Source organism: Rhinopithecus bieti, unplaced genomic scaffold (assembly GCF_001698545.2).
Source record: "Rhinopithecus bieti isolate Rb0 unplaced genomic scaffold, ASM169854v2 scaffold_61590, whole genome shotgun sequence".
Classification (NCBI taxonomy): Eukaryota; Metazoa; Chordata; class Mammalia; order Primates; family Cercopithecidae; genus Rhinopithecus; species Rhinopithecus bieti.
The window spans coordinates 145,015-158,020 of NW_016823353.1; the positions used below are offsets into that span (position 1 = coordinate 145,015).

The 13,006-nt window shown below is 42.8% G+C and overlaps 1 protein-coding gene across 3 annotated transcripts; it reads left to right on the forward strand.

Moving 5' to 3' along the window:
- Positions 1 to 54: 54 nt before the first annotated feature.
- CUNH2orf15 (chromosome unknown C2orf15 homolog) lies at positions 55 to 10,586 on the forward strand. 3 transcript variants are annotated; one of them, XM_017861375.1, is made up of 3 exons: positions 55 to 128; positions 621 to 734; positions 8,878 to 10,586. In XM_017861375.1, the coding sequence occupies exons 1-3, from the start codon at positions 90 to 92 to the stop codon at positions 9,118 to 9,120; spliced, it is 396 nt and encodes a 131-aa protein (XP_017716864.1). In that variant the 5' UTR covers positions 55 to 89; the 3' UTR covers positions 9,121 to 10,586. The 3 variants fall into 3 exon arrangements, 2 of the variants coding, with proteins under 2 accessions (XP_017716864.1, XP_017716865.1); XR_001883213.1 differs by lacking the exon at positions 55 to 128 and adding an exon at positions 413 to 507 and having other exon boundaries at positions 8,781 to 9,762; XM_017861376.1 differs by lacking the exon at positions 55 to 128 and adding an exon at positions 413 to 507.
- Positions 10,587 to 13,006: the final 2,420 nt, after the last annotated feature.

Here is a 13,006-nt window from a genome sequence, read left to right on the forward strand (position 1 = left end):
CCGTCTCCTAGTAACCAGCCGCGAGCCCCCTTTTCCACAACTCATTTCTTAATTCCTGCCTGAGGCTGCCACACCTGGATGGAACGCGCATGCGCAAGGCTGCCTCTCGCCGCCCCGTCTTCCCTCAGGTTGGAACCCCTGCTGCTTCGCGGCGGTAGGTTCGTTCCACTTTCCCAGAGCTTGGGCATCATTCTGGACCTTCTGGACCCATGTTCGGTGAACCGGTTACTCCTAGAGCTGCTTTTGGGCCCGTTTTGAGGGAACCTTCCAGGTCCAGCCCTCCCACTGCAGCCTGCGGGGAGCAAGCCGGCCTGTCCCGGCGAGCGTGGGCAGCCTGGAGTCAGGGGAGCCTGGGGACCACGGCTTGGTCAGCTCTGCACAATCAGAGCTGAATCGGGAAGTGGCAGAACTAGCAACGAAAGTCCGGATTCCTGACCGATATTCCTTCTCCACATGCCAGTCCTTTTCCAAATCCCCTCACCTTAAAGTGGACAAATGAGCCTTTTGGTGAGAAAGAATGGGCGCTGCATTCTTCTACCAATTTTTTGGAGCCCAGAATTGGGAGGGGAAGAAAAGTCTTCTTAATTTTTCTTAATACCTACCATGTCCCTTTCCTGCAGATGACACTCGTAGGTTTTTACAGCAATTCTCTGATGCCCTTGATACGGCAGAACGCTGTGTATATCAAGAGTAAGCTCTCGTTTGAGGAGATTAACAATTCCTGTTTTTGCCAGGTGAGTACTCATTTTTTTTTCCCCATAAGATGTCACTGGCAGGGATAAACAACTTTTATGTTAGAACAAATTTAGTCATAAAAGTACATTTAATATAAGTGCCATTTTTTTCTCTTTTCATCGTGTTATTACATAGTCTTATATTTTGTCGCATTTGTTTTCAGATAATCATATACTTTGTAAGTATAATCAGATACCAAAAAAAATTAAGTGTTCCTGTTACTTTAAGAGGCTAGAGGACACAAGGAGCACATATCCTCGGAAATATAATTATTTTTAATTGACAAAATAACAAACTGAGAAGTTATGTTAGAGGGAATAATGTATAATCTCATTTCCTCTTCAGATACTAAGATTATTTTGAATACATTACCTAGCATTATTAAAAACAAATAGGAAAGAATGTTCTAAGTTTAAAACTGTCAGTTGGAGTTGAAGACTCCAGGGGTGGGGAGATTATTAATATAGGAAGTAGGAAAGTACTTCCCTTACAGAAAGAATAAGAAAAGTTTAAGCATTTATGAATGCCACCTAGATGGTACTGAAGATTCTTTGGAAAGAATGTAAGGAAATGATCATTTTAAGGTCAAAAGAGAGTGAAAAGATTTTCCTTTTTTTCCTATCAAGAACTGTTGACTTTCTCCCCTAACCTGAGAAAGTAAAAATTTCTTTCCCTCTTTGGAAACCCAAGGGGTACTGAGTATCCCATCCTGCCNAAACTGTCAGTTGGAGTTGAAGACTCCAGGGGTGGGGAGATTATTAATATAGGAAGTAGGAAAGTACTTCCCTTACAGAAAGAATAAGAAAAGTTTAAGCATTTATGAATGCCACCTAGATGGTACTGAAGATTCTTTGGAAAGAATGTAAGGAAATGATCATTTTAAGGTCAAAAGAGAGTGAAAAGATTTTCCTTTTTTTCCTATCAAGAACTGTTGACTTTCTCCCCTAACCTGAGAAAGTAAAAATTTCTTTCCCTCTTTGGAAACCCAAGGGGTACTGAGTATCCCATCCTGCCCCAACTAAACCTTTTTTTTTTTTTTTTTTTTTGAGACGGAGTCTCGCTCTGTTGCCCAGGCTGGAGTGCAGTGGCATGATATCGGTTCACTGCAACCACTGCCTCTCGGGTTCACACCGTTCTCCTGCCTCAGTAGCTGGGACTACAGGCGCCCACCACCACACCCAGCTAATTTTTTTTTTATTATTATTTTTAGTAGAGACAGGGTTTCACAGTGTTAGCCAGGATGGTCTCAATCTCCTGACTTCGTGATCCACCCGCCTTATCCTCCCAAAGTGCTGGGATTACAGGCGTGAGCCAGTGCGCCCGGCCTTTTTTTTTTTTTTTTTAAAGACAGTCTCCCTCTGTTGCCCAGGACCCAGGCTGGAGTATGTTGGCATGATCTCAGCTCACTGCACCCTCCACCTTTCAGGTTGAAGCAGTTCTCCTGCCTTAGCCTCTTGAGTAACTGGGACCACAGGTATGTGCCACCATGCCCAGCTAATTTTGTATGTTTTGTAGAGATGGGGTTTCACCATGTTGCCCAGGCTAGTCTTAAACTCTTGGACTCAAGTGATCCGCCCACCTCAGCCTCCCAAGTGCTGGGATTATATACATGAGCCACTGTGCCTGGCCCAGGCTAAGCCTTATTTAGTACCCTGTGCTCTCTCTCGTGACAGACACCTTCTAAGGTCTGGGTTTTCTAGTCCCTTAGTTTTTTCATCATTTCACAAGCTTCACTACAAAAACCTCTGTTATTACTCTTTTTTTTTTCACTGTCCTCTTCCTGATCCCCTCAAAACAGTATCTGGGACTACAATTCCATATGTGTTAACCCACCTGATCTTGTTCCACAGCTCACTGATGCTGTGTTCCTGTTTTTAAATCAGATAGTTTCCTCCTTATGCTGAGGTCTGAAAGTTCTAGGCAGTGTCCATTCATAGGGCTTACTTTATTTCCTTTCTCCCAAGGATCACTCTCCGAAACTGCCTATTGTCCAATATCTAAAAGCCATTGCTTCATGTGTTTTGTGTTTTCATGCTGAAAGCAGGCTGGGCACGTTGGCTCACGCCTGTAATCCCAGCACTTTGGGAGGCCGAGGTGAGCAGATCACCTGAGGTCAGGAGTTCGAGACCAACCTGACCAACATGGAGAAACTCTGTCTCTACTAAAAATACAAAATTAGCCAGGCATGGTGGCACACGCCTGTAATCCCAGCTACTCGGGAGGCTGAGGCAGGAGACTTGCTTGAACCCAGGAGGCAGAGGTCGCAGTAAGCCGAGATCATGCCATTGCACTCCAGCCTGGGGGACAAGAACAAAACTCCGTCTAAAAAAAAAAAAAAAAAATAGATGCTGAAAGCATGAGGATAAGTCTGGTCTCTGTTATTCCATCATGACTAGCAGCAGAAGTCTGCCATTCTTCACAATCCCAGGCCCCATGTCACTCACTATCCTCAAGGGAAGTGGTTTGCAATGCAAAAATTGCTTCAAGCTGGGGGAACTGTAAGTGCAAAGGTCCTGGAGCAGGAGAGGGTTTGGCATAGAATATTCCTGAGGAACAGCAATGGGGTGATAGGTCTGGGGTAGAATAAAGGAAAGAGACAGGAGAGAGTGCTTGCTGGTAGAGTTGTTTGCTATGGCTGCTACAACAATTTACCACACACTTGGTGTCTTTAAGCAACACAAATTTATTATCACACGGTTCTGGAGATTTACAAGTTCGAAATGGGTCTCACTGGGCTAAAATCAACATGTCAGGCAGGTCTACATTCCTTCTGGAGGCTCTAGGGGAAAATCCCCTTTCTTGCCTTTCCAGCTTCTACTGGCAGCCCTTGTGATCCCAGTCTATGTTCAACACCAAAAATGGCCAATCAAGTCCTCCTCACATTGCATCATGGCTAACACATTCTACCTCCCTCTTTCACTTCTAAAGACTCTTGTGTGGCAGGCACGCTGGCTCACACCTATAATCCCAGCATTTTGGGAGGCCAAGGCAGGCGGATCGCTTGAGGTCAGGAGTTCAAGACCAGCCTGGTCAACATGGCAAAACCCTGTCTGTCCCAAAAAATACAAAAATTAACTGGTCGTGGTGGCGTGCACCTGTAATCCCAGCTACTTGGGAGCTGAGGCACGAGACAATCACTTGAACCCGGGAGGCAGAGGCTGCAGTCACCCTAGATCACGCCACTGCACTCCAGCCTGGGCAACCGAGTGAGACTCTGTCCCAAAAAGAAGAAATAAAAAAACAAAAAACGAAAAAAAGCCCTAGTGATTACATTGGTACCACCCAATTAATCCAGGAGAATTTTCCCACCCTCAGAGTCAGCTGATTAGCAACCTTAATTCCCCCTTGCCACATACCAACATAGTCACAACTTCTGGGGATCAGGACAAAGACATCTTCGGAGACTATTATTCTGCCTACCACAGCTGGGGACTAGATATGTAAATAACTTGTTTTTGTCTCTGAGGTGGAAAGTAACTAGAGTGTGTTGAGCAGAGGACTGCTGTGATCTGGATTTTGTTCTAAAAAGTTCAAACCAGTCCAGGCGTGGTGGCTCACGCCAGTAATCCCAGCACTTTGGGAGGTGGGAGAATTGCTTGAGGACAGGAGTTTGAGACCAGCTTAGGCAACACAGTGACACCTGTCTCGACAAAAAAATGAGCTTTAAAAATTAGCCAGGTGTGGTCAGGCACAGTGGCTCACGCTGTAATCCCAGCACTTTGGGAGGCCAAGGAGGGCAGATCACTTGAGGTCGGGAGTTCGAGACCAGCCTGGCCAACATGGTGAAACACCATCTCTACTAAACATACAAAAATTAGCCGGGCATGGTGGCAGGTGCCTGTAATCCCAGCTACTCGGGAGGCTGAGGCAGGAGACTCATGGGAACCCGGAGAGCGGAGGCTGCACTGTCTTTGCAACTTGAATTTCTCTGATTCCTAGTTAAGTCTGAATATCTCTTTATGTACTCTCATTAGCTGTTTGGGATTCCTCAGTCTTTGAATTATGTTTTTATATCCTTTGCCCATTTTTCTAGCGGGATTACTTTTTCCTTGCTAATTTGTAGGTGTTCTCTTTCTATTCCAGCCACTAAATACCATCAGCTTTGGACACAGAAAATATCTCCTTCCAGTCTCTTATCTTTTTGTTTATATTTTTGCATTGAATAGAAATTCCCAATTATGAGTAATCAGACTCACCTGATTTCCTTCCTTATTGTTCAAGCTTTTTAGGTCTTGTTCAAGAAATCTTTCTTCACCCCAAGGTAACAGATATAGTGTCCTTCATTGTCTTCTATTGCATTTACAGTTCTGCCATTCACATTTAGGTCTTTAATGCATATGCTCTTCACTGTTTTTGTTTTTTTCTTTTTTTCTTTTTGAGATGGAGTCTTCCTTTGTCACCCAGGCTGGAGTGCAATGGTATGATCTCAGCTCACTGCAACTTCCACCTCCTGGGTTCAAGTGATTCTCCTGCCTCAGCCTCCTGAGTAGCTGGGATTACAGGCACCCGCCACCACACCCAGCTAATTTTTGTATTTTTAGTAGAGACAGGGTTTCGCCATTTTGGTCAGGCTGGTCTCGAACTCCTGACCTTGTGATCCACCCGCCTCAACCTCCCAAAAGCCTGGGATTACAGGTGTGAGCCATCGCGCCCAGCTCACTTCTGTATTTAAGATCCTGCTTAACTTTTGTCCACACAGTGAGCCAATGTTCACAATACTATCATACTAAACTTAGTCTGTTCTGTCTCTTTTGCCTTATAGTGCCACCTGTAACATATGTGAAGTTCCTCAAATACCTAAGTCCAAGTTATAGCTCTGTCATATTCTACTGACTATTTGTTTCTGTACCTGTACAAGGTTATTTTTATTAGTTTCACTTTGTGGCATACCTTTTTTTTTTTTTTTAATTTTTTTCTGATAGGAATGAGGTCTCCCTGTTTGCCCAGGCTGGTCTCAAACTGCAAGACTCGAGAGATCCTTCCACCTTGGCCTCCCAAAGTGCTAGAATTACAGGCTCGAGCCATTGTGCCCAGCCATGTAGCATATCTTAATATCTGGTAAAGAAAGCCCTTTGTTCTTTTTGTCCAGATTGATTTATCTCTTTACGTACCTTTATTCTTACATGTATATTCCAGATTTCTTCTTGAATGGCAGCCACCTAAATGCCAGTCCAAAGAAGCCCCCAATAGACTTGTTCACCCTTCATGTCCTCAACTCTGGGGAAGTTAGGGTGAGACTCACAGGGCCAAGTCTACCCTATTGTATTTGGTTCCTCCTCAGTCCTTTTAGTAGATTGAAATTTAATGTACAAATTGATAATTATATAAGTTATTATTTTACGTTTGTTGATTTCAAATGCAATGTTTTATAGAGTTTTGTGTTTTTTAAAACCTTTTTTCAATTTTGTATTTTGAAAAAGTTTTAAACCTACAGAAATGTAATAATAATACGTAGAACAACTTTTTAAGCTTTACCTCCTAGATTTAACAGTTGTTAGCATTTTGCATATTTTACTCTCTTTCTGTATCTATGTATCTATCTCTCTATTGCTAAACAATTTGAGGGCAACCTGCAGATATGATTCTTCACCCCCAACTATTTAGTATGTATTGCCTAAGAACAAGGACATTGACTTATATAATTATCACATTAATAATATATAATATATAATATTATATATAATTATCACAATTATCACATTCGTGGCATCTATCACATTGATCCAATATTATTATCTAATATTGTCAAATATCCAAATGTTGCAGTTATCTAAGTAATGATCTTTGTAGTACATTCCATCCCCTTCCCAAGCCAAGAGCATTGGTTGCATTTGAAATAATGTATCTTTAGCCTCCTTTAATCTGAAACAGCTGCTCAGCCTCTCCATGTCTTTCATAACATTGACATTTTTAGGTAGAAGCTATTTGTTTCATAGAGGATACCTCCTTTGGGTTTATCTGATTGTTTCCTTAGGTTTAGATTCAAGTTATGCATTTGACAGGAGTATTTCCTTTCTAACAAAAAGAGAAACCAAAGAATAGAATAAACTCAATTTTATTAATTTGAAGGCAGTATTAGATATTCCTTTGATGAGGAAGAAAAATTCATCTTCAAGTTCCAAATCTAAAAAACAAGTACACCCATATTTCAGAATTTCATCAGAGATCTTTAAAAATTTAGCTAAGTTGTATTTGATTCCCAGAAAGCCAAATATATACTTTTACCTAGTTGTTATATTAATATGTGAGTAAACTATTATATTTAGGCTACTACAGTAGACCCAGGACTCTGTTTTGTTATAAACACTGATATTCAATCACAAATATGGATAAATAGGGTTTCAAGATGATTCTTTAGAAATGTTCAGTCAGTAATTAGAGTTTGATGACTATGAAATTGTATACTATCAAAGATACAGTAGCTAAATATTAACGACATAATACATTCTAAAAGTGGGTGAGGCCGGGCACAGTGGCTCATGCCTGTAATCCTAGCACTTTGGGAGCTGAGGTGGCTGGATCACCTGAGGTCAGGACTTCGAGACCAGCCTGGCCAACATGGCAAAACCCCATCTCTACTAAAAATACAAACATTAGCTGGGCGTGGTGGTGGGCGCCTGTAATCCCAGCTACTCAGGAGGTTGAGGCAGGAGAATCACTTTAACCCTGGGGGGTGGAGGTCCAGTGAGCTGAGATCACACCACTTCACTCCAGCCTGGGTGAAAGGGCAAAACTCCATCTCAAAAAAAAAAAAAAGGTCGGGGGAGGGGGGCGTGAGTGCTTTCCTTCCAAGCTGTGGAATCTGCTCCAGATCTCAGGTTGCTACTAGCGCATTTTGGGTAGATGACTCTTCCCCAGTAAGCCCTGGGCTTTCTCAGACCTTTACTGTGCAGGAAGCCTGCCCTTCTGCCATCCTGGTCAACTCTGCCTACCAAATTCCTGCCCATCTTTGAAAGCGCAACCCTGACCTAGGCTCCCCTCCTTTGGGAAACTTCCCAAGGCCTCCCTCCATGCTACATGATCATCTCTCTTGTTTGTTTTTTGAGACGGAGTCTCGCTCTGTCGCCCAGGCTGGAGTGCAGTGGCCGGATCTCTGCTCACTGCAAGCTCCGCCTCCCGGGTTCACGCCATTCTCCTGCCTCAGCCTCCCGAGTAGCTGGGACTACAGGCGCCCGCCACCTCACCCGGCTAGTTTTTTGCATTTTTAGTAGAGACGGAGTTTCACCGTGTTAGCCAGGATGGTCTCCATCTCCTAACCTCGTGATCCGCCCACCTCGGCCTCCCAAAGTGCTGGAATTACAGGCGTGAGCCACAGCGCCCGGCTGATCATCTCTCTTAACAGACTGGGCATCCTTAATCACAAGTATCTTTTTTTTTTTTTTTTTTTTAAAGACAGTCTCCCTCTTGTTGCCCAGGCTGGAGTGCAGTGGCGCAATCTCGGATCACTGCAACCCTCGTCTTCTGGGTTCAAGTGATTCTCTCGCCTCAGCCTCCTGATTAGCTGGGATTACAGGTGCATGCCACCACACCCAACTAATTTTTGTATTTTTAGTAGAGACGGGGTTTTACCATGTTGGCCAGGCTGGTCTTTAACTCCTGACCTCCGGTAATCCGCCCGCCTCGGCCTCCCAAAGTGCTGGGATTACAGGCGTGGGCCAGGGCGCCCAGCCAATCACAAGTATCTTTACGGGATATCTTTATTTTTTGCAGAAAATAAAATACTAGCAGAGTATTTGGCCTTCAGTAGTTATTTCTTTAGCCCATTAGTAAGAGGTTTCCTAGCAAGAATGAAAGGATTAAGAGAATCTCTACTATTTTCTGAAAGGTGATAAAACATAAAATCAGATAAATTCCTTTTAAAAAGACTTTCAAAGAAATCTTTAGAACCTGCAAACCCTCCCACAAAGAAAATGTGAACACTGAAAGGTGGGAGGCAATTTTACTTTACATTTTTAGTATCACCATGGCATTTCATTCCAACAAACATTGCCATGAAGTTAGGGAAATTCCTGCTGCATTCACTTACTTTTTTTTTTTTTCCCCAGTAATCAAGTTGAAGAAACACTTCCACTACTTAAAAATTACTTTCATATTTGTTCAGCTATCCCAATGGGATTTTCACTTAGTAAATCTGCTACTCAGGTATCTGCTATGCATATGGATTCCAAAGTGGATGATCACTTAATACGAGGGACTGAAAAAAGCAGGTTGGAACCAACGACTCAGTTATTTCAAAACACCAAGAAAATAAGATTAGAAGACACAAATCAAGAAAACTTTTCAAGGATTGAAGGGACTGGCACAAGATCTTTTTCTGAGAAAGCCTTGGGTTCAGTGGTATACGTCAAAGAAAGCGATGGACTAGAAATGACAGATGTGGAATGAAGCAATTTGTATGTATTACCAAACAAACCAAAAACTGCCTTTGATTAAGAGGGGATGTCGAAAGAGAACTTAACCTTATTAGGAAACCCTAACAAAATGATGGAAGACTATTGCTTTATTTTTCACTATTTGTGAATCATCTTACACTGCATTTTTTGATTATGCCTATTCAAAAGGCAGTTGCTTTTAGAGTGAAAAAGCCTTCCAAAATTCAAAGCAGATTTCTCTGGTATTATATTATATCCTTCTTAAAAACCAGAGCTTTTAAGTGCCAGTATTTGAATGACACCAAAACATTTTCATTTTAATGTATTTCTTTAACAAGTGATTTTAAAAAGTGTCTAAGCGGCCGGGCATGGTGGCTCATGCCTGTAATCCCAGCACTTTGGGGGGCCGAGGCGGGTCGATCACCTGAGGTCAGGAGTTCGCAACCAGCCTGGCCAATATGGTGAAACCCTATCTCTACTAAAAATGCAAAAAATTAGCCAGGTGTGGTGGTGGGCGCCTGTAATCCCAGCTACCTGGGAGGCTGAGGCAGGAGAATCGCTTGAACCCTGGAGGCGGAGGTTGCAGTGAGCTGAGATCATGCCATCGCACTCCAGCCTGGGCAACAAGAGGGAAACTCCATCTCAAAAAAAAAAAGAAAGGTCCAAGCAATGTGACATCAGTATTTCATAGTATTTCTGGTGTACCGGTTTTGTATGTTACATTTCCATTTTGGGATTCTGCTTTAGGATACTTTACTTTCTTACATTTTGCATTTTTGTTCTGTAAAAGATCACTGCAGATAAACTGAAAAGGCCAATAAATTGCATATCTTCAGAAGGATTTCACATTTTAAATCGTGCCTTTAAAACTGCTTTTTCCCCCCACATAGAATCCATTTTAGAGTTAGAAAAGTATTTTTTCCAAGTGTTAATAGTTTGTCTTGCAGATGATACCATTTTATGTCACCAATATTTAATATGAGAAAACAACCTGGTGTTTAAAACCTTGCTTTGTGTATCAGTTATGAAAATATCTGGTAGTTGGAAATCTCTTTAATATTCATTTTAAAAGAGGAAAGGGCATCTTTTCAGAGCGGGGGGGAGCTATATTTTATTAATCAGAAAAATACTAAACAAATGTGTTTGTAGGGAATATTGAGAGTGAAAACAATTGTTGAATGGGACATAAGCTAAAAGACAACGCTTTTATTATTTACGGAACATAATTCTTTAGGAGAGAAAAAAATACACAAATCATTCATTTGTTCACCTAGCCTGGCACTGTGCTTGGTGCTGGAGATACAGTAGTGAATAAAATAGCCACTGCCTTGTAGAGTTTTGTGCCTACTAGGAAAGACAGGACATTATACAGTAATTATATAAGATGCCAATTGTGATATGCCATGAAGAAACGTATAGCATTCAGAGAGACATAACACAAGACATACCACATAAAGCTGATTTTTTTTTTTTTTTAAGATGGTCTCACTCTGTTGCCCAGGCTGGAGTGCAGTGGAGCGATCATAGCTCACTGAGTGTCAAATTCCTGTTTTTAAGCAATCTTCCTGCCTCAGCCTCCTAGTAGCTAGGATTACAGGCATGTGCCACCATACCCAGCATGTTTTTGTATTTTTTTAGAGACAGAGTCCCACAATGTTACCCAGACTAGTCTCAAACTCCTGGCCTCAGGTAATCCTCCCACTGGGCCATAAACTTGTTTTTAACTGTGGGAAATGGGAAAGAATATCTCAGTATATTTTTGAAAGCAAGTTTATTAAGAAAGAAACAACAGAATCGCTACTCCATAGACAGAGCAGCCTCTGAGGACATTTATAGCTTTTGCAGTGACATGCTTGTCTAAGTGAATGATGGTGATGGTCATAAAAGTGGAGAGAAGGGGATAGAGTACAGGTGAAGTTTGACAGGATGTAGTCATGGTTTGGAAGTGGAAAGTGAGGAAGAAGAAAGGGCTTCTAGCAAAAAAGGCTAGATGCATGCAGGATCCCTGGGGGAAAAAAGAGTCAGTTCAGGAGCATGGTTTTTAGACTTACCAGGTTTACAAGGCAGTTGTATCTATGGAACTGAAAAGTATAAATTTTGTAGTTGTATACAGAAATGGTACTTAAAGCCATAGAATGAATGAAATTGCTTAAGGAGAATGCAGTGTGAGATAAAGATCTGAGGAACTTCAACATTTAGGGGTTGACTAGAGCAGGGTAGCTGGCCAAGGGGACTGAGGAGTTGGCAATGAGGCTAGAGGAAAACCTGGCAAAGGGGACTGAGGAGTTGACAGGGTAATGTCACAGTTGTCCACGGGAATCTCCAGGTTGAGGTAGTCAAATGAACAGTTAGATGAAGACTGAAAAGTCCACTGGATCTAGCAATGTGAATGTCACCAGTGACCTTAGCAAAAGCACTTTTGCTGGAATAATTGGGGGGAAAGCCATTTTGGAGTACGTTGAAACAATGAATGGGAAGTGAGAAAGTAGACACTGGATGTACAGCAGTTTTTCCAAGAAGGTTGGCTCAGACGGGTAGCAGGCAGGATGAAAAGTGGAAAGAGAAGTGAGGTCATTGGAGGATTGTTAAAGAGTACAGCATGTTTGAGTGTCACTGGAAAGGTTCCAGTGGAGAAGCCGAAGAAGTAGGTAAAGTTGGGCCGGGCGGCGGGTGGGCTCAGGGCCTTGTAATCCCAGGCACTTTGGGGAGGGGCCGGGAGGAAGGGGCGGATCAACTGAAGTCAGGAGATCGAGACCATCCTGGCAACACAAGTGAAACCCGGGTCTCTACTAAAAAATACCAAAAAACGAGGCCGGGCGGTGGCAGGCGCCTGTAGTCCCAGCTACTCGGGAGGCTGAGGCAGGAGAATGGCCTAAACCCGGGAGGCAGAGCTTGCAGTGAGCTGAGATATGGCCACTGCACTCCAGCCTGGGCGACAGAGCGAGACTCCGTCTCAAAAAAAAAAAAAAAAGAAGTAGGTAAAGTTAAGAAGAACCAAGGGACAGCGGTCCTGGAGCAGGGAGGAGGGAATGGGATTCTTTAAAACCTCTTCAGCAAGAATCTAGGGGAAGAAAACTCAAAACTGTACCACCTGATATTTCAGAGAAAGGGAATTTAGAAGGAAGTAATATAAGCAAAGAGCAACAATATTCTGTGACTGCTTTTAATAATAACCAGGAAAATTCCTAGTGCAGTTAACTCTAAACAAAATTCATTCCCACCTGCATAATACAAGATAGACGAACTCAGAGTGACCTTGGTAAAAGATGTAATAATAAAGAAATGAGGTGTCATTTTGTCTTCATTGGAGCTTTATATGAAGCCCTGGTCATTTACCGTATCAGCATCACCAAACTGAACACTGAATGATTCTTACTCCAAGAGGCAAGTCTTAGTGGTTTCTATTTTAACTGAAGGAGAGATTGATTTCTGAGCAAGAGTGAAAAAGGTGACCACCAATTCTTTGGGCTTCTCTCATCAAGAGGGGAAGTCCACTACCCCACGCCTTAACTCTGGGCTGGCTTTGTTGTTGTTGGCCAATAGAATATGGCTGAGGCGCTGCTTCCAAGATTAGGCCTCAATTGAGGTGCCCTAGCAGTCAGGCAGCACCTGCCAGAGCATGAATAAGGTTATCTTGGACCGCCCAGCATAGCCAACCCGTGCTGAATGAAGCCACATGAATATGCCCAGGAGAAACTAGCAGAGGAATCACCCACCTTGCCCACATGTTAGAGATAGAAGCCACTGTTTGAGGCAGTTTGTTACGCAGCAATACTTAGCCGAAACTACTACCTTGCTCCCGGGGTAATTTCCCATCTCATGGAGCCACAGGGTCTTCTTGCCAACTGCAGTGAGTTGGCAAATGGGAATGATCACTCGCCTCAGTACGTTTTCTGATC

Excerpts from the sequence above, each read along its gene's own strand:
- CUNH2orf15 (XM_017861375.1), top strand. The coding sequence starts at position 90 with ATGCGCAAGGCTGCCTCTCGCCGCCCCGTCTTCCCTCAG. Across the intron at positions 129-620 it reads GCCGCCCCGTCTTCCCTCAG|ATGACACTCGTAGGTTTTTA; the intron begins GTTGGAACCCCT and ends CCTTTCCTGCAG. Across the intron at positions 735-8,877 it reads ACAATTCCTGTTTTTGCCAG|GTATCTGCTATGCATATGGA; the intron begins GTGAGTACTCAT and ends TCTGCTACTCAG.